The 20,369-nt window shown below is 41.6% G+C and overlaps 2 protein-coding genes across 9 annotated transcripts in view; both read right to left on the bottom strand.

Moving 5' to 3' along the window:
- LOC114263517 (uncharacterized) overlaps positions 1–15,616 on the bottom strand; it is a 34,908-nt gene extending 19,292 nt beyond the window's left edge. For 7 of the 8 annotated variants that reach the window (XM_028204077.2, XM_082869523.1, XM_028204078.2 and 4 more), the window contains exons 1-3: positions 14,468–15,616; positions 13,483–13,557; positions 10,551–10,625 (exon numbers count right to left, since the gene is read on the bottom strand). In XM_028204077.2, the coding sequence (XP_028059878.2) occupies positions 10,551–10,625; positions 13,483–13,557; positions 14,468–14,655 (338 nt within the window). In that variant the 5' untranslated portion in view covers positions 14,656–15,616. The remainder of the gene's footprint in view (positions 1–10,550; positions 10,626–13,482; positions 13,558–14,467) is intronic. The other variant, XM_082869524.1, reaches the window with a different exon arrangement.
- LOC114263522 (uncharacterized) overlaps positions 1–20,369 on the bottom strand; it is a 153,418-nt gene that overhangs the window by 25,155 nt on the left and 107,894 nt on the right. The gene's annotated exons all lie outside the window — the stretch shown is intronic.

Genomic DNA, 20,369 nt, shown 5'->3' on the forward strand with positions numbered 1-20,369 from the left:
GGGCCAACCGCGAAGGATGACCGAGTGGTGGGACCGACCAGAGGAGGGCCGACTACGAAAGGTGGCCGAGTGGTGGGACCGACCATGAGGAGGGCCGACTACGAAGGGTGACCGAGTGGTGGAACTGACCATGAGGAGGACCGACCGCGAAGGGTGGGTGGTGTGGCGTAGGGCTCGAGGGGCAGCGGGTCACGTGGTGAAGTGAAGTGGAAAAGACATGGAAGGGAAAAGGGGGCAGTGGATCGTGGGCGTACACGTAGTGGAATCCCGTGATGGGGAAGGTTAGGCGTTGAGCAAGAAATGAAACAATAGGTCAATGTAGGGTGTTGAAAAGACAATTTTGGCGGATTTTTGACAATTTTCAAACTGGCGAAATTTAATTGTGACCCTTGGAATATAGGCAAACCTTGGGCTTTTGGTATTATCCGTTTTACGTATCTCTTTGCAAACAACCAAAATATTCCAAATGTAAACCCCTTCGTGTCAAGTGATACACCGTTGAAACATTTTGTGAACTATCTCGCACCAGCATCTGAAGCTATTCGCAGACACATGAGAGAGATGGCCCAAGAGGAAGCAACAACCGCAAGGGTTGATCCATTGGGCGACGACGATGCGGTAGATTTGGTGGAACAATACCGTACGAAGCGCAGGGAGGGGGAGGGAGCAAGTCAAGCTGTGCAAGCTCGCCCAAAGACAATAATCTCGGCTGTGAGACCTATTAGCCAGGTGGAGCCGGACCATTGGCACACCAAACTGGACAAATCCGTACTAGCAGCAGAGGAATTGGAAGGAATAAGGAAGAAGTATCAAATTCCCTCGGAGATAGAGCTAAGATTGCCCACAACCAAGGAAAGGGCATCAGATGTGCGGCCGAGCGAATTTAGCTTGTACGAGGAGGCGTTGCAAGTGGGTTTGAGGCTACCTCTCCCCCAAGTAGTGGTGGATGTGCTAAACAAGCTAGAAGCGGCGCCAGGGCAACTGATGCTGAACGCCTGGAAGATAGTAATGGCGTGCGCGAGTGCCTGGCCGCAGGCGACCGGAGGGACAACGATGACAGTAGAGGAGTTCTTCTCCTGCTACAAGGCCTCCGGTCAGCAGGAGACTTGGGTGACGCTGCAAGCAGTGGCGGGGCGGGGTCTGGTGGCGGGTCTTCCATCGTCGGTGAAGGGGTGGAGACCGAGATGGTTCTTTGTGACGGCGAACGGTGGGGCTGGGGTGCGTACAACGTGGAAGGTCCCTACCAAATCAGTCGAGCCGAAGTTGGACAGGGCGGCCGAAGACCGAGTGAAGAGGGTGAAGGAATGGAGGGAAGAGAAGGGGGTGAGGTGGGACAAGCTGGTCCTGCCTTCAACGTTGTTTGCCTTGAACTTGGGGCCGCAACAGTTGGGGAAGGACCCAGCAAGGGAGGAGCTAGAGGCGCAGAGGAAGGCAGAGGAGGAGGAGGAGGAGGAGGAGAGGAGATTATTCGCCCGAGCGAACAAGTATAAGGAGACACAACTGGGGCCTGCTCCAAAGCTGATCGTGAGGGAGCGAATCCGACCGCGCCCGAAGCCGCTATGGGAGAAAGATCTAGGCGGCTTTGAGCCACGACCGCCCCTAGTGGATCCTCTGAAGGAGAGGAATAAGAAGGAGATAGAGGCGTTGTTGAAGAAGAAGAAGAAGAAGAAGAAGAGAGTGAGGGAGAGTGAGGAGGAGCCCGCCTTAAAGAGGAGGAAGGAGGTAACGGTGGAGGAGGCCCCCGAAGTGTGGTTCGAAGAGGCATCAAAAGAGATGATGAATGGGGCGACTGGCCCTGAAAAACAAGTTAAAGATAGGGCGACTGGGTCTGAAGAGAGGGCAAAGCAACAACCAGAGGGAGGGGCTGCTCCCCAAGGAGAGGGAGAGGGGGTCAAATTGAAAACTGCTATCTACCACGCTCCAGCAGTTTCTGGGCGACTGGAGGGAGAAAGAGGCCCAGCCAAGACTGCTGCCGACCGGCTCTTGGGCGTGGTGGAGGAGGCGGCAGTGCGTTCGATGGCCAGTTTCACTGAGGCCGAACTGCTAAAGGGGTTGTGCTCTGCTCAGATGGAGGCAACTGCCTTAGCAGGAGCCCTACTGAGAAAAGCTGCGGCTGCCAAAGGCGAAGTGGGGCCACTAAAGGTAAAGTTGGAGGAGGCGAAGGCCCAACTGGAAAGTTTAAGGAGGGAAACTGCGGGGTGGAGGAGGACCGCACGGAGTGTGTGTGCTAAGGGGTTGGAAGAGGCCCAGAAAGCCAAAAAGATGGAAGTGTTGGCGATGGTGTAGGGCTATTCAGCCGACCAAGCCAATGCTGAGCTGCTCGCAACCAAGTTAGAGCTGGAGACGGAACGCCGTAAGGTGGTATCGCTCGAGTTCCAATTGGGGAGCGAGCAGAAGAAGCTGGAAGAGGCGCAGAAGGCCTGCACTGTCGCCAACGAACGGTGGGATGAGGCCATGACTTGCAATGAGGATCTACGGGCCTAGTCGATCAAGGAAAAAGAAGAAGCAGATTCGAAGATCGCTAGGTTGGAGAAGGAGTTGGCAGACAAGCGCGCCAAGGCGGCGGCGAAAAAGGCAGGGCTGGAGAGGGCCTTGGAGGAAGAAAGGAGCAAGCTAACATCTGAGAGGGCGGCGTACCCCGACCTGTGCGTCGTAATGGTAGAACAGTTCAAGCGGTCCGCCGACTTTCAGATGGCTATTGATGCCGCAATCGCCATTAGCTTGGCAAGAGAGAGGTCTGGGGGGGCTGGCCCATCGGGAGCGACCGCTGGGAGCAGGAGTGAAGAAGAAGTGATTCAGAGCTTCCAGCGGTCGGACTTCTACAAACATGAGATTGTTGAGTTCTGGGACAGCGGCTAGAAAACGTTCAAGCGAAAGACTGAAGAGTTGTTTCCAGACTTGGACTTCAACAATGTTAGAGTAGAGGAAGACGATGTGGCTCAGACCCCCTTAGATGAAGGAGTTGACAAAGAAGATCTTGTTTCGAGTGAGGAGGAATGAACAATGTAAAATTTTTGTACTTCGTTTGTAAATAAATAAATAAATAATTTATTGCTGCGTTGTTTGTGGTTGTTTTTCCTTCTCTTTTTTGTTGTTGGGCATGTAACTTCTGTAGTAAACTTATGTATAAGTCTGTGAATAAATAAAATTTTGAGTTGTGTTTGTCACACTGTGGCCTTTATTTTTGTAAATTTGAAAAGAATGAGAATGGTTGTGCAAATAAGGCTAGTGTATAAATTGTAGTGAAAATTGAGAAGTAAGAAGCCAAGGTAGCTTGTGAGAAAATTATGATGCAAAGGGTGTTATCAATAAGAACGTTGTAATGTAAAGGTCTTAAAATGTGAAGTTTTAATGCGTGTTGTAAGAGTGTTGAGAAATGAAAGACTTGGTTGGGAAATAAAAGTTAAAAAATGGAAAGAATGTTCAAATGCGTGAAATCATGGACCTGGAATCCGATTAAGTATGGCAACTATGCCACAATCATGAAATTGCAAGAATGGCCTTGGCCGAACTCTTCATTCGTGCTCAATTTGGGTTGAGCCATGATTAACTCGGTCGGGCTGACTCTTCAAGTAACTCAGTCTGGCTGAGCTCTTCATGCTCAGTCTGGCTGAGGCTTTAATTGACTCAGTTTGGCTGAGGCTTTTCATGCTCAGTCTGGCTGAGGCTTTTCATGCTCAGTCTGGCTGAGGCTTTAACTGACTCAGTCTAGCTGAGGCTCTTCGTGCTCAGTCTAGCTGAGGCTTTTCATGCTCAGTCTGGTTAAGGCTTTAACTGACTCAATCCGGCTTTTCATGCTCAGTCTGGCTGAGGCTCTTCATGATGTTGTAAGCAAAGGGGCAGTCGACAACAAGGAAGGTGAGTAACTTTGTGATCTACCGCGGGTATTCGCCGATTGTGATGGAAAGATCGATGGAGCCGATGGAGGTCACCCGGTGTCCAGTGAAACCGACCAATGGGGTTTGGAGAGGAGACAGACTTTCCTCCCCGATCTTGAGCTGGCGAAAGGCATTTAGGAAGATGATGTCGAAAGAACTGCCATTGTCGACGAGAACCCGTCTAACTTTGTAGTTGGAGAGAAGGGCAGAGATGACGAAAGGGTCATCATGAGGATAACAGATGCCTATGCAGTCAGCCTCCATGAAGATGATGGGCTCCATCCACTGTTTGGGCTGTTTAGCAGGGCGGTCCAATGGGGCAACTTCTTTGTCTGAGCCCTACCTTATTTTTCTGAGTTCTGCCCGCTGGGCCGAGAGGGATGGTTCTCCACAAGCAAGCCCGCCAACAATAACTCTGATTTCTCCAACAGGTGAAGCGGGGTTATCTTGTGCTCGGGGTTGCTGTGGAGGGCGATCATGACCTTGGTTGAGTTGTGCTGGTTGCTGTGGAGAGGTGCGTCGGCGTTTGTTTCTGGTGGGTTCAGTCCTTTGCCTCTGCTGGGAGCGGGCTTCCGTAAACCGACTGAGACGTCCCTGACGGATCAGGCCCTCGACCTAGTCTTTGAGGTTAGCACACTCTTCAGTGTTATGGCCGTGGTCCTGGTGGAAGCGGCAGTATTTGGACTAGTCTCGCCGGTTAGGAGACCGCGACGGTTGGGGCTATTTGAGGGGATAATCTCGCTAAATCTGGTTCAAGACTTGTTCCATGGGGGAGTTGAGAGGTGTGTATCTTTCGAACCGATCGGGCGGTCGAGTTGACGCCGACCGGTCAGCTCGGGGTGGTCGGTCGATATACTGAGGTGTTTGGTGAGTGTACTGGGTGTTTCTAGTTTCTGAGTCATTTCTTTTCTCTCTGGGTTCGGGTTTTTGGCTATAGGATCTTGTTGGACGGCTAGGGAATCTTCGGCGTTCATGTATTTTTGGGCTTTGGAGAGTAGGGTTGCTATGGAGGTCGGGGGGTTTTTAGAGAGGGAGAAAAGGAAGTCAGACGACCGTAGACCGGCCATGAAAGCCGTAAGGATGACCTTGTCATCGTTTTCCGCTACCTGCAAGGCTTCGGTGTTGAAGCGGGTAACGAAACTGCGCAGCGACTCCCCCTCGGTCTGACGGATATTGAGGAGTTGGGTTACCGAACGTCGCTGGCGCTGGGCTCCAATGAAATGGTTGAGGAGAAGTCACTGAGGTACTGGAAAGTGGAAACAGAGTCTGCTGGTAGTTGACTAAACCAAAGTCGAGCCGACCCTTTGAGTGTGTTACGAGGAAAGCCCGACACATGATTTCATCGGGAAATGCATGGAGGATCATGAGGGTTCAGTAGGTCTCCAAGTGATCGACTGGGTCTGTTGTACCATCAAAAGAGTCGATAGTGGGCATTTTGAACTTAGGCGGTAGAGGTTTGTCTTGGATGGAGGCAACGAATGGTGAGTTGGCTGTGGTGGATGGTTTATTCGGTATGTTCTGCATGACTCCCTGGAGCTGGAGTTTCATGGCTCGGAGTTCTGAATCCCAGAAAGGGACGTTGTCACCACCGGAAGGGAACAAGGGCTGGAAGCTACTGGCCTCTCCCTCGGGGGTAGGTGCCTAGACCGATGGATGTGGGGCCCGAGGGGGTAGGTTCATATCGGGGGGGGCGGTCGGTCGCAACCCCTCCAAGTTGGGCGGATGGGGCTGCTGGATAGTGTGGCTCGGGGCTCGTTCTTGGTGGGGTGGGATATCTGGAGGTGGTGGAGGAGGCATAGGAGGGTTTCTTTGGAGTAGAGCATTAATTAGGGCTTGGTTTTGCTCGGCTAGGCGATTAATGCTGTTAGTGAGCTCGATGAAATACTGTGGTGGGTTGTTTAGATTAGGAGGGTCGGCTTGGTGGTCGGCAACATTGTGGTGAGAAGCCATGGATCTAGTCGTGACCATACACCTTGATGGGTGGCAGGAAAGGGTTATTGGGATAGGGTCTCCGACGACAATGAGCACAACTGGTGCAGAGCAAAGCGATTCCCACAAATGGCGCCAATTGATGATACTGCGAGTTCTAGATGGAACGGGTCAGATTGATCTACGCTTCCCAAACCAGTGTCCGGGTGACCAAGCCCACAGAGGAACCTGCACAAGAGTTCAACGGGGAATGGGGAGTCCCCCAACGAACCCTCCGACGAGCAAGTTAGAAAGAGAGATGGAGTGTAGAGATGGATTAGAGATAGAAAGCTTAACCTTCTTCTTGTCTTCGATGTCTGCTTATATCCTTTGGTAATCATTTCGTTGTCCCTTCCGACCTGCTATCTTGGCCGAAAGTCTATGCTCCAGCTTGCCTTGTTCATGGTGAGGCCGTTCTGTCTCGACGGGAAGGGCCTGTCGCAATAAATGCTGTAAGGGGCTTAATTAATGGCTGATGTGCAATGTAATAACTTTGCAAGATCTTTGTCTGCTTATGTGGCTTGTCCTTCACCTGCCACGTGTCTAAGTGTCATTGGTTCTTAATGCCATGTTGAGTTCCAGCCATGTTGGGCCTCAGTAGTTGAATTATGTGTTGGGCCCTAAGTGATGGGCTTGGGTTGTTTATAGTGGGCTGTAGCCTTTATGGGCTTACCCATGTCAGAATGTAAGAACAAATACATTAATCATTTCTAAACGCAATCAAAAGAGAACATAATCATCTGATCTAGAAAAATATGCTTCCCCGAAACTTGTATCAGCCTCAACTTCATGCTTGTTCAAAAATAATAAGGCCTATTCCAAAAACAAAAACAATAAAAAGTCTCGGTGCTCATCAAGATGGAGGCTAAGAGAGAGCGAACAAAGTAAAATGAAAAGGAGGTTGAACAAATGCATTGACAAGTAAAACTACAACAAAATGAATTCATTATATCTTCTTCAAGCAAAATTGCTTTAGGTTCATCAAAATTTCTTAGCAACTTCACATGTTGTAGGATCAATTGATGAAGTACACACATAATTCAAGTTTCATTGTGTTTATCATGAAAAAGGAGGCCAAAATACACAAATAATTCAAGTTTCACTATGTTTATCATGAAAAAGGAGGCCAAAATACCAGAGACGAAAAAGATACCACCACTTATAGGCCAGTAGCATTTAATGTAGCCATTAACTTTCATCTGGATAATTTCCCAAATATGATAGAGTTATATTGTTTTCAACTAGCCTTAACTTTCACAAGCCTTTTAACTCCACAACAAAACTTCAAAGATCCAGTACCCTTGTCAATGATCCAAAGAAGAATTCAGGCTTATCAATATATTAGGGCATTTTTGTTATTAGAAATGAATATTTTGGAGAATAACAATTTCTACATAAAAGCATCATGTGTTTATTTCCACACATTAGGTGGGAAATGTGTTCGCCGTCTATTTTGTCATACTGCTCAATTTCAAAAACAAGAGCAATGCCCCACAATACATGAATATTAACAAATTACGAAAATGTCACACTCATAAAATTATTGTGAAATTCAAAATGGAATGTAATAACAAAGACATTAATCAATACTAAATGCAATGAACAGAAAACATACTCATATTATCTAGAAGGATATGTATCCATGAAACTTGCATTAGTCTCATCATAATGCTCGTTCATGTAATCACACCTATCCACACAATAAATAATAATAATAATAATATAAAAGAACAAGTCTCAGTTCTGAACAAGATAGAGAGGCTAAGAGATAGTGAACAAAGTATAATGAAAAGGAGGTCGAATGTTTGCATTGACAAGTAAAAATACAACAAAATGAATTCCATACATCTTCCTCAAGCAAAACTACTTTAGGTTCATCAAAATTTCTAAGCAACTTCACATGTTGTAGGCTCGATTGATAAAGTACTCAAACCTAATGAAAAACAAGATTCAAATAATTCAATTTCACAGTGTTTATCCTGAAAACAAGGTCAAAATACTAGACATAAATGATAGCAACACTTGCAGGCTAAAAGGACTTAACGTACCTATTAACTTTTATCTAGATGATTTCACGAATAAGATTAGAGTTAAATTCCTTTCAATGGTCCTTAACTTTTACATGCCTGCTAACTCCACAACAAAACTTCAAAGATCTAGTATCCTTGTTAATGTTCAAAGAATGCATGCTTATCATTATATATTTTTTGTCATTAAAAGGGATATTTTTGTGATGACCGGGTACGTAACCCGTCTTGTTTTCTTCTTTTGTGTTTGGTCTGCTTGTGTTTGGAGTGCCAAAGATTAATTTGAGGTCCTGTCGACCGTTGGGTTCACCATTCTTGAAACTTTCTTCAGATCCTTGTCTTTATTTTATTCCAGTGTTCAGTTTCGCTTGTTTCGGGAGGCGTGAGGTTGGATCCGGGGTGTCTCGGGTTCAACTGTGAAACTTCTGGTTGGGAGACAGGACCGCACGTGTGGCAGCTTGGGCCGCACGTGCGGAAGAAGAGCCGCACGTGCGGGGGTGATGCCGCACGTGCGATGAGCAGGGTTTGTCGAATGTGCAAGACTGCTTTAATTGCACGAGTGGAGTACAATTGCGGAGGAGTGAGCCGCACGTGCGGGGGTGAGTGCCGCACGTGTGGAAGGACATGCCGCACGTGCAAAAATGCGGTGAGTCCGAAAATCTGCTCTTTTTCTTCTCCTTGGGCTGAGTGTATCTCACTTTTTACATATCTCTCTCTCTAAAAATATCTTTTCCTCTCCCTTCTCTCTAAAAACCTCCACCTACCACCGTAAACTCTTGATTTCTTTCAATCCATTGGAATTTTGACCCAACATCCTTCATTAATTTTAGAGAGCTGATCGAGAGCTTCATTTTGTGCTTTGGAGATCGATCTTCAATGCCATCAAATTTGGAGGTTTCTCATCTTTTCTTCTCTAAAACTTGAGGTAGGGATTTTCTTAGAGTTATATATATATTTTTGTAAGATTATGTTGATTTTGGAACTCCTTCTTGTGGTATTGAAATTCAATTTTGGCTCAAGAGTGTTTGATGATTTTAAAAATAGGTTCACTCCTTGTTTTCTAAAAACTCTTGCGGGTTTTGAACTATATTGTTAGGGAGGGATGTTGTTTTAGAAAAATTCTTTCAAAAATGGGGAAAATGTCTAGTTTTTGGTGAAAACCTAGAAATTTGGAACTTTGGAGAGATGTTGAGATTTCATGAGTTTCTTGCTTGTCAAAGTGAATGAATGATTGAGAATTTCACATTGTTGTATGTAAATGAGAAGTTCTATGGAATATGAGAAATGGTTGGTTTTGGAAACTTATAGTTTAAGAATGTTGATATAGTCTTGAAATGACTAAGTTGAAGACAATGCATAAAATGTGGGTCTTGAAATGACTAAGTTGAAGACAATGCATAAAATGTGGATATGTTGTTACTTCTCAATTGATATATATGTGTATATATATATTTTATGAAATTACATTGAGAAGAGAAATGGAAATTTTGATCACAATGGAAAATTGTGTGGAGGAAATGAAAATAGAAACAATTTTGTAATGCATTGATACATGTTACATTGGCATTCCATTTCATTTGATTATTATGAATTTCAAATTGAGATTTGAAAACTATTGCATTGAGAAATAAATTGTTTATGAGATAAATCATATTGAATTGTTGTTGGGGTAAATACGTTTAGTAAGTCCGGATAGGGGGTGTAGATTGGTTGGTATTGTTTAAGTTGGTCTGAGTGTCCAAAGTGAAAGACTGAAAACACACGCAGAGGAGGTACCACGTGCCTTATGGTTAGCTACCGGTAAAGCAGGGATTTAGTAGTGCTGGTTATGCCTACTTGTAGACACCAACCTAAGGATTACCTGAGTTGTATTTACCGTCCCTTAAACTTTATTGAAAATTAATGAATGGTTGAAATTTTAAGGTTTCATTGTGCATAAAGGTTTTCAAAAGATAAAGATGCGTTTTTGAACATGACATGGCATATGCATTTCACTTCATGAGGATCGTATAAAATGTATATACTTTGGTAAGAATTTCCTACTAGGCTTTATGTTCACCCTATGAGATTTTGTACTGGAAAAGATATGGTGATTCCACCAAATTAAAGGTGTGGGATATGTGTTGAGAGCACAAGGCTCTTGTTTTTGTTGTACTAATTTTTTGTAAGCCAAGGGCTAGATGTGTGTGGGTTCAAGCAACCACTTTTGTGTAAGCAGACTTAAGCCTTAGACTTTGTAGCCCTTGAGGGCATTTATTTGCACTGAACCATTATACCACATGCTATAGATTCATGTATTAAGGTTGTTGAATGTAGACTCTCATGTGGGGCCTCCTTTTGTAAATCTCTTAGTGATTATGAATGCTAATGTTGGAAAGTTGGGAATGACGTTAATATTGGGATTTACTTGTGTGAATATTTGGGGCGTGACAATTTTGGAGGAAAACAATTTCTACATAAAAGCATCATGTGTGTATTTCCAAAAATTAAGCAAGAAACGTGTTCTGGGTCTATTTTATTACACTGCTCAATTTCATAAACAAGAGCAATGCCACAATAGTGAAATATTAACAAATTATCAAAATGTTGCATACTCGAAACAATATTTTGAAATTCGAAATGAAATATAATAACAAATACATTAATCATTACTAAACGCAATCAATAGAGAACATACTCATCCGATCCAGCAAGATATGCATCCATGAAACTTGCATTAGCCTCAACATCGTGATCGTTCAAATGATCACCCCTATCCAAAAAAAAAAAAAAAAGTCTCAATGCTCTTGAAGATGGATGTGAAGAGAAAGAGAACAAAGTAAAATAAAAAGGAGATTGAATGTTTGCATTGACAAGCAAAACTACAACAAATTAATTCCATGCATCTTCAAGCAAAACTATTTTAGGTTCATCAGAATTTTTGGGGTAAATTTCACTTTAACCCCTTATGGTTTTGACCCATGTGCAGAGAACTCCCTTGTCATTTGGAAATAACCACATAACCCCCATGTGGTTTGTGAGCCAAAACGCACAACCATTTGGCAACCCACAACAATTTTAGCCTAAAAGTCAAAAAGTCACTAAAAAGCCAAAAGGCCAACAAACAATACAAAAAAGTCAAAGATTCTCTTTTCTCTCTACTTTTTTGTACTTTTTTTTTTCTTAAAAAATCAAAAAGTCATCCCAAACATACTAGTTTTTTTTTATCTCACATTTTAGCCAAAAAATCATAAAGTTACTAAAATAGAACAAGAGGTAACCAAACATAGAGATTGACTTTATAGCCTCATCTTCTTCCTCTCTTCTATTCTCAATTAAACCTATATATATATATATATATATTCTTTCTTCCATCCATGGCTGCCAACTGTAACAAATTCCCTTCTAAATTCTGCAAGCAACCTAAGTGGCACACACACGACTCCACATCAAAAAAATCAATCACCCATTCTCACCATTTATTAAGAGTAAAATATTTTTGTACCAATTTTCATTTGTTCAAACAGACTACTTCAACACACTGCTTCCACTTACCCAAACACACTACCTCCAGAAAGATTCTCTTTATCTATTAAATATATATTTTTATGTATATAGAGAGAGAGAAAGAGAGTTTGGGATCAAAGAAGTGTTACATTTGAACAATTAATATTAAAGCAAACATTGCATAAATACTGTCGTTGATGATGCTGCTGTGTGTGATGATGGTGCTTAATATGCTCAATTACTCTTATCAAATATATGGTGTGAGTTGGTCAATCTATCTTGTTGGTTGGACATTAAAAATTCATGAATCCCGACTTGATTTGGAGGGCGGTGGCTGCGAGACTGATCGGAAGGGTTAACTAGGTTGTTGTGGGAGGCGGGAGGGGGTTCAAGGATGGCGTGCTTAGGGAGGGGCTGCAAAGGTGCGATGGATGTGGGTGGTGGTTTGAGGGGAGGAGAGAGAGGGGTAAGGGTGGTCACCAGTGGCAGTCATGGGAGAAGCTGCAGTAGTACACAACAATGGAGGTTGATTAGGGGGAATCAAAAAATGAAAAGAAGAAGGGAGAGAGGAGGTACTAATGGTTGGGGAAAAAGTTATAGAGAGAGAAACAATAAAAAATATAAAAAGAAAAAATGGCATTTTTTTGTAAATTTGAAGATGTAGAAAGGATATTTTCATATTAAAATTTGACTCTCTCTCTACAGAAGCGTGTGGCTCTCATAGCTTGTCAACTTAGACGGAAAAGTTAACGGTGCATTTTAGTCTACAAACCACATGGGATTATGTGGTCATTTCCAAATGACAAGGGGGGAAATCCGCACATGGGCTAAACCATAAAAGAGTAAAGTGAAATTTGCCCAAATTTCTAAGCAGCCTCACATGTTTTAGATTCCATTGATAAAGTACTCAAAAACCTTATGGAAAACAAGATTTAAATAATTTTCATTGCGTTTATCCTAAAAAAAAAGGCCAATATTCTAGAGACAAAAAAGATACTAATAGAGTTATATTTCTTTTAACTATTCTTAACATTCACATGCCAGCTAACTTTCACAACAAAACTTCAACGATGCAGCACCCTTGTCGATGATTTAAAGAGTAACTTATCATTATATGTCGGCCATTTTGTTATTTAGAAAGGAATATTTTCGAGGGAAACAATTTCTACACAAGCATCATGGTGGATTTCCAAACATTAGGGACGAAATGCGTTCCTTGTCTATTTTGTCATACAACTCAATTTTATAAACAAGAGCATTGGCACAATAAAAGAATGATAACAAGTTACAAAAACATTGCACAATTATAACAATATTTTGAAAATTCGAAATGGAATGTAATAACAAATACAATGACCATTACCTATGAAGCATGGACACGGCAAAATCAGCGTCGTGGCAGTGTCGGACACGGGGACCAACCTAGGACATAGGGACACACAGGGACACGTACGGGACACACCATCTGCCATGTCCCTTTAATTTAATTGTTTTTTTTTGTAGGGGACATGCGTGTCCAGATCTGGACACGGCATGAGACACGGCGAGGAGTGAGACAAAGGAGAGAGTGCGCAGGAAGAGAGTGAAGAGACAAACCTGTCGCGCGATCGAAGACATCCAGTTGATCAATCGAACATCCAATCGCCTCATTGACATCTAGTCGTCGACGATTTGTATCCCTTCGACTTCATGACTTCCACCATAAGCACCTCTCTCTCTCTCTCTCTCTCTCTCGCTCACGTCTCTATCTCTCTCGCCAACTCTGTCCCTCTCGCCTTCTTTCTTATCATATATATATATATATATATATTAGTATATACTGTATAAGATACTATTAATAAGACAATATTATTTTATACGTATATATAACATATTATATACTATTTATACATATTAATAAAAAAACACATGTATATAAAATAAAATAAAAAATTATCAGAAACACATTATTTAAAAAAATATAATAATAAATAAAATAATTGACGTATATTAAAATAAAAATATTTATAAAAAAAAATTTGCCGTGTCCGTGTCCCCATTTTTAAAAAATTGCCGTGTCCAGTGTCTGTGTCTGTGTCCATACTTCATAAACCATTACTAAATGCAATCAAGAGAGAACATACCTGTCTGATCCAGAAAGACATGCATCCATTAAACTTTTATCAGCCTCAACATCATGCTTGTTCAAATAATCACACCTAGATAGAGGGTAAGAGAGAGCCAAAAGAGTTAGATGAAAAGGAGGTCTAATGCTTGCTCTAACAAGTAAAACTACAACAATATGAATTCCATATACTACTTTTTGGTTTATCAAAATTTCTATGCAGCTCAAAATGTTGTAGGCTCGATTGACAAAATGCTCAAACCTGATGGAAAACTATATTCAAATTATTGAAATTTCACTATGTTTATTATCCTGAAAAAGGAGGCCAAAAATACTATAGACAAAAAAAAATACCAACACTAATGGCCAAAAGCACTTACCGTAGCTATTAACTTTTATTTGGATATTTTCCTAAATATCAAAGTTATATTCCTTTTTAACTTTCCTTAAATTTCACATGCTTGCTAACTACACAACAAAATCTTGCAACCATATAAAGTTGAAACTTCATAGAAAGGAGCTTCTGCCACTTAACAAAGAGTGTTCTAAGAAATGATATCATTAAATCACAACTTAATAAAATAGATAAACAACTGACCACCAACAAAGTGATAAAGTTCTCTAGCTGCCCACATAAACGCAATTTGGCATGGACTAAACCAGATAACGAAGAGGAGTGTAGCACATAATTTCTTCCATTGCCCATCCTACCCATGCTACTTTGGGCATCAAGTTCAAAATTCATAGACTAGATGATGAAGACTATAACACAACAGGCAGGGCAGGAAGGTAAACAAATATTGCATAAATTGCCCAAGTCAAAGTCATATTAACATTGAGGGACAAGCGGGCAGTTACATGCCATTTGATTCCGTATGTATCAATACATAACACAAGTGTACTGAACACAAAGGCAACATAAAAAATAAAAATAAAAAAAGGAAAGCAAATGAAACATATAAATTAGTCGAAGGAATCCAAAAAAAAATATTTGCCTAACGTACATGACAAAAGCAGAATTAATCCATCTAGCAGGATTATCAAATTTCTCAAAATCATAATGTTGCAGGGTCTCAAGATATGCATAGAGGAACCGATCACCAGCATCATTACATGAGATGGAAACCTGAAAGTTAGCTACACGTGCACACCACCTATTATAGTAATCGAAACCGGCATACAATAAACACATTCTACGGCCACCATCACCATCACCATCACCCAAATGGGTAAGAAAGCCCTGGAATTCGCATCAAGCAAATGGAGGATTGAACACAGGCCAAAGCTCATCTAGCACCTGATAAGGATAAGGCTTGGCAATCGCATCCGCATCCGCATCCGAATCCAACCGGTAAGCAATGAGCTGTTGATGGTCCCATGGCATGGCAATTAAAAACCCATCGTATTCAGCGGAAGCACGAGATAATAGGGAAAGGAGACAACTTCTCATCAGTAAAATCCCATTTATTCATGTCAGTGTCAAAAATGTAGAAACCTGCCTGGGTGCAAAACACTATCTTATGACCCCAAACAAAGTGATGATAGATATAATTGCCACCTAATTTAAATTGGGCAGGGTCAGTCCAGGGCGGTCTAGGGAGCTCTTTCCACTGGATCAAAAACCTCGAGAACAGGCTGCTCAAGTGCTTTGTCATAGTTGTAAATTGGTCGTCTAGCCAGAACATAAAATTTATCATTAACACTGACTACAAGAGGATTGAACTTTTGACCACGCATACTAGGTAAATCCTCGCAGATGCGAATTGCATCCAAATTCAAGACAAATGATTTTAAATTAGGAACACAATCAACCTCAGAAGAACTATCATCATCATCTTCGGTGATTTTCTGCTCTTTTTGACCCCCAACCATGTGCAATTTGGAATTCACAGACATACATCCCATTCCAATCGGTAATTCACCATTGGAATTATCACAAACTAGTTCAAACTCAGGCCGAGGTTGACTCTCGTCTCCTAATTTAGTAACACGCCATACTTGTTCATTCATCTGCACATACAAATAATACACATCATGCCCAATCGACATCTACTTCAAAATCGCACTCAGCGCCGAACCCTAATCTCTCTCCTCACTTTTCTTGGGAAACTGGGTTGCTGTGCTGCTAGCAGAACAACTTTGAAAAAAAAAAATATAGAATTATGTTATATATACTAATATACTAATTAATATATTACGCTACTAATTAATATATTACGCGTTTAATTTAAGAGATTTTAAATATTTATAATTTATATAAGGACAAATTACATATACACTCCTTGAGGTTTGGCTAAATTACAAATACCCCTGAGGTTTGAGAAATTACGAATTCCCCCCTGAATGCTATATTTGCATAAGAAATTAGGGGGTAATTTGTTATGAAATATAAACCTCAGGGGGTAAATTGTTATGAAAATACAAACCTCAGGGGGCGGGATGTAATTTCCGAAACCTCAGGGGGTATCTGTAATTTAACCAAACCTCGAGGGGTGTATATGTAATTTGCCCTTTATATAATAAGTAAGTCAGTAATAATAATATAATATTAATTAAGAAAATGATTTAGAGCCTTAAAATTTTTCTTCCTAATTCCTCTAATTTCTATTTTGGGCAACTTTTTCCTTTTTTTTTTTTTTTTAAACTTGATATGGAAATTAGGGGATTAGGGTGAAAAATTTTAGAGGATGTAGCAAGACCCTATTAATTAATATATTAACATATATATATTAACTAATATATGTATCACCACTCAATAAAATATATATATATATATATATTTTACAAAAATACTATCGAACCTTAAAAACGGTGACGTTTTGGACACTTTTTTCTTTTATTTTTTTTTCTTTTTTGCATGGCAAACCAAATCAAATGAGGCTGATTGTTTGACAGAGTTGGGTTCGCTGACCATCGAGACAGCGCCGGAGTTAGGTAGAGAGGCGATGGCGATGATCTGTTTGACACCAGAATTCTCAACCCTAGTCTTGTCTCCGACATCTATACTTATGAATTTGTCAAGTGTATAGATTTATGGAAAAATTATACAAGGAAGTGTGTAGACACTCCATTTTTTTTTTACCGCCTTTAAAATTTGGGCGCTTTATTCCGAACACCCGATGATGAAAGTTACACTGCAATCTTTTGAATTCTCAGTGAAGAAATTTGGATTCAAACTCTAATTCCAAACCTTGCACCCTATCTTGGCCAAACTATTTTAGACCTTAAAACCCTCCTTTCAAAATATTTTTTCAAATATTTCTACGATATTCCGAGGTTCGCATTTCATTTAAAACATTGTACTTTTCGATAAATCGAGCAAGGATAAAGTCGAAATAAATGAAAGGGAGGTGAAATCTTTGAAAAAATCTTTAAAATATCTTATTTATAGGTTTGGAGTTTGAGGAAATAGGAAGGAAAGGAAGAAAACTAGTTGGGGAAGAAATTTGGCATCAATCCGTTAGGCAGTCTTTACTAAAATAGGTATATCTCTTTGCATACTTAAAATTTAGATGTGAGGCTACCACCATTGGAAAGTAGACTTCTGGGGCTTCAATTTAGACTCAAGAATCACCTAAAACCAAGTCCGGATGAGGGAGTTATGCCCGTTTGAATTTGAGCTTGAAGTGTAGTCTTTTAGACCCAGCCGGGTGTATTTAGAACTGGCCGGGCCTCAATAAAAACTTTTTCTGGGTTGTTTTTTAGGCCCGGCCGTGGGTTTTGAGGCCCAGCCGAGTCTCAATGGCGCCAAACAGACAATTGGCAGGAATTGAACAAATATCTTTGTTTGAAGATATTTATGATCTTTTTGGCTCAAACTCTTTAAATAGAACTTCTTCCTTTAGATTTTAAGGTTAGAAAAACCTTCCAAGAGGCTTATGCATTGATAGAACATCAATTTTCCTTCCAAAGGCTTCCTTGACCTCATATCACCTTTTAGCTATGCATATACAATAAATACACCATTAGAGCTTGTTCTTGGAGTTTTTTGTTGAGATTTCAACCTAAGTTTCACAAACTTAAGGGTGTTTAGGATCAAGTTTGTTTAACTGTAAGCATCCTCTCTTTCAAGAGATATAATTTTTGCATCTTCTTCCTTATTTCTCTTTTACTCTTTTCTTCTCTTTTTCATGCTTTGTACACTATTTTGGGACTGTTTTGTGGGCTGAAACTTGGGGTTAAAGGGCTACCAAAGGTAGAGAGGTTTAATAACCTTTCTTGTACCTTATCCCATAGCTCATACCTCTTGTTTTTCCACTCTTTTCTTTGGTTTACATGCTGATTTTCAGAGTTTAAAAAGGCTAAAAAACATGGTTTAAAGGTCTTAAAAGTGGAAGGGTTAGCCATCTCTCTTTGATTTTGTTTACTAGCTTTATATCTCTTAGTTTTGCCTATCTTTTTGTACTCTTTAAACACACTGTAACAAGTCCGCGGGGGACCTCGCTACAGTTCGGACTCAATTTGTGTCACGGTTCTAAGTCTGAACCAAAGAGTCTAAATCCGGCAAATCGTTTTGAGAAAACAGATTTTGAAAGAAGTGCCAAACATGGACTGTTTTGCCAGATACAGAATCGCCACCTAAATATTTTTTTTTTTATGGGAAATTTAGGAAACCCTGACTCGGTGCCTAAGGCCACGTGTCCGTCATCACCAAAGTTGCCTCGGCTTGGGAACTTGGGTACGATTGGGGAAGGTCACTTCGTGAGCACCCCCGCTCGCCCGATCAAAGATCGGCCTCTACTAACCATGATATCTAGTTTTGAAAACATTGTGTGTTCTTATTCCGGTTATTAGCCTAGGTTACTATGTGATGCGCACAACATACAAGTATAGACTGGATCGCCTGAATTGGAACAAAACATTTCATGTTCGTTTTTTGAAAGATGGTTTGCTACTCGCAAGTAGGCTTAAAATGCAGATTTTGCCACCCTCAGGTGGGCTTAGGAAAAGATGGTTTTGCCACTATCTAGTGGGCTTTAAAACTCACAGTCAATGATTTGTTCCAATTTAAACAGCCCAACCTTCACCCACAGGCATTCAGGCAGTTATATCACATAAGCAATTAGCCTCATGGTAAGCATGCTATTCATGGCATTCACTCACACGCATGCAAGGATGCTAAAGCATAAAACTTACCGAGTACTCCAAGCCAAAACAGAAACTACATTAGAAATCATGCATGACCCTAAATACGCAGAAATGCCTAATGCAACACATGCAAAAATGCAACTACAGCAGGCTCGGCTATTCTAAACATGGCATATGGAATGCTACAGCTAACATGTATTCAATTTGGAATTGAAAATACAATGCAGTTAGTATGATGCGCCGAGCCCGGTGCATGCAAAACAGATGAATGAATGCAAACATGCTATCATACTGTATGCTAATTGAAACATGCCCTAATCTAACCATCATAAGCGGATAAATAAAAGGGAAGAAAGACGTGGGGTTGGAAGACATACATCACACTCACCCACACTTATTACAATTATGCCCTCGCACAGAGGGTCCAAATAAATATACAGTCCCGAATAAAAGAATAGTACAGTCCAAATATTACAGTCTAAATAATGTACAAATTCCTAATTAATTTACAAATTAACTAAGAAAGCTGTAAAACTGGCGTGCAAGCCGGGGACTGCCTTGCTTCTGATGAATGATGCATGTCTGGGCTGCCTTGCGCAGAAATCCACTGGGATGCCCCAATTAGCCTCTGTTTTGTGATTTTTCTTGGAAAGTGCGCCAAACTCCGGAAGTTTGCTGATTCTTCATTTACCGCAACAGAGAGCAGGAAAGGGGCATAGCAATGTATTTTCACAGATATATGCATGCCTCGATCCTCGTGCCACCAATCACGCATATCGATGCATGATGGCAGAGGAGTCGAAATGTGCAACTCAATATAGAATGAATGCACGTATAAACACAACAAACCCTAACTCCATCATGGGTAATCCGGAGTGTCGGTGACTTGGAATTGAGACACGTTCCGTCACTCGGAGTACGAAACGCACCTCGTTTCCCGTGCCCGGGCTAACTCCTATCCCGAACACGATGCAATATGCATGACATGCATGAAATGCAACTGAGATACAATCCTAACATACACAATGTCACGGAATGAGATGTCTCAAAATGCGTGCACACGGGCACGCAAACTGAGGAAAATGACTGAATGCGATCTAAGATACAACCTAGTATGCACTATGTTGTAAAAATGAGATGCCTCGAAATGCGTGCACACGGGCACGCAAACCGAGGCAATGGCATACGCAATGCAAATGACATGGAAATGTGATATGGGCTTACACTAACATGAGAGAGCCTCATCCACACTCACATAAGAGGCCGATGGGTGAAAATGAAGTGCCTCGAAATGCGTGCACACGGGCACGCAAACTGAGGCAAGGGCATACGCAATGCAATATGGCTAAAATGGCATATAGAATGCAACATGGACTTATACTAACATGAGAGAGCCTCTGCCACACTCACATAAGAGGCCGATGAATGAAAATGAAGTGCCTCGAAACGCGTGCACACGGGCACGCAAATCAAGGCAATGGCATACGCAATGCAAATGACATGGAAATGATATGCAAACATGGTAATGGGATTTCAGCACTGAAAAGTGGGGGAAAGCAGCCCCGAAATGAGGCGAAAGTACACCCGATGCATGGAATCTCTCCCGAAATGCAAAATTAGGCACATGAGATGGCTTACAGCTATACAAAGCAAGCATAATATGGATATGCAATGAATAGACAGAAGCAAGGCAGCCCCAAAATTAGCATTTTACCAGTACAAATCATGGCCAAACAGCAAGCAAAGATAGGGCAACAATGGCATGCAAAAATGGCCCTAAACATGAGATTATGAAGCAACTCACAACTGCTAAGTCCA

Source organism: Camellia sinensis, chromosome 5, assembly GCF_055761805.1.
Source record: "Camellia sinensis isolate YWXY chromosome 5, ASM5576180v1, whole genome shotgun sequence".
Classification (NCBI taxonomy): Eukaryota; Viridiplantae; Streptophyta; class Magnoliopsida; order Ericales; family Theaceae; genus Camellia; species Camellia sinensis.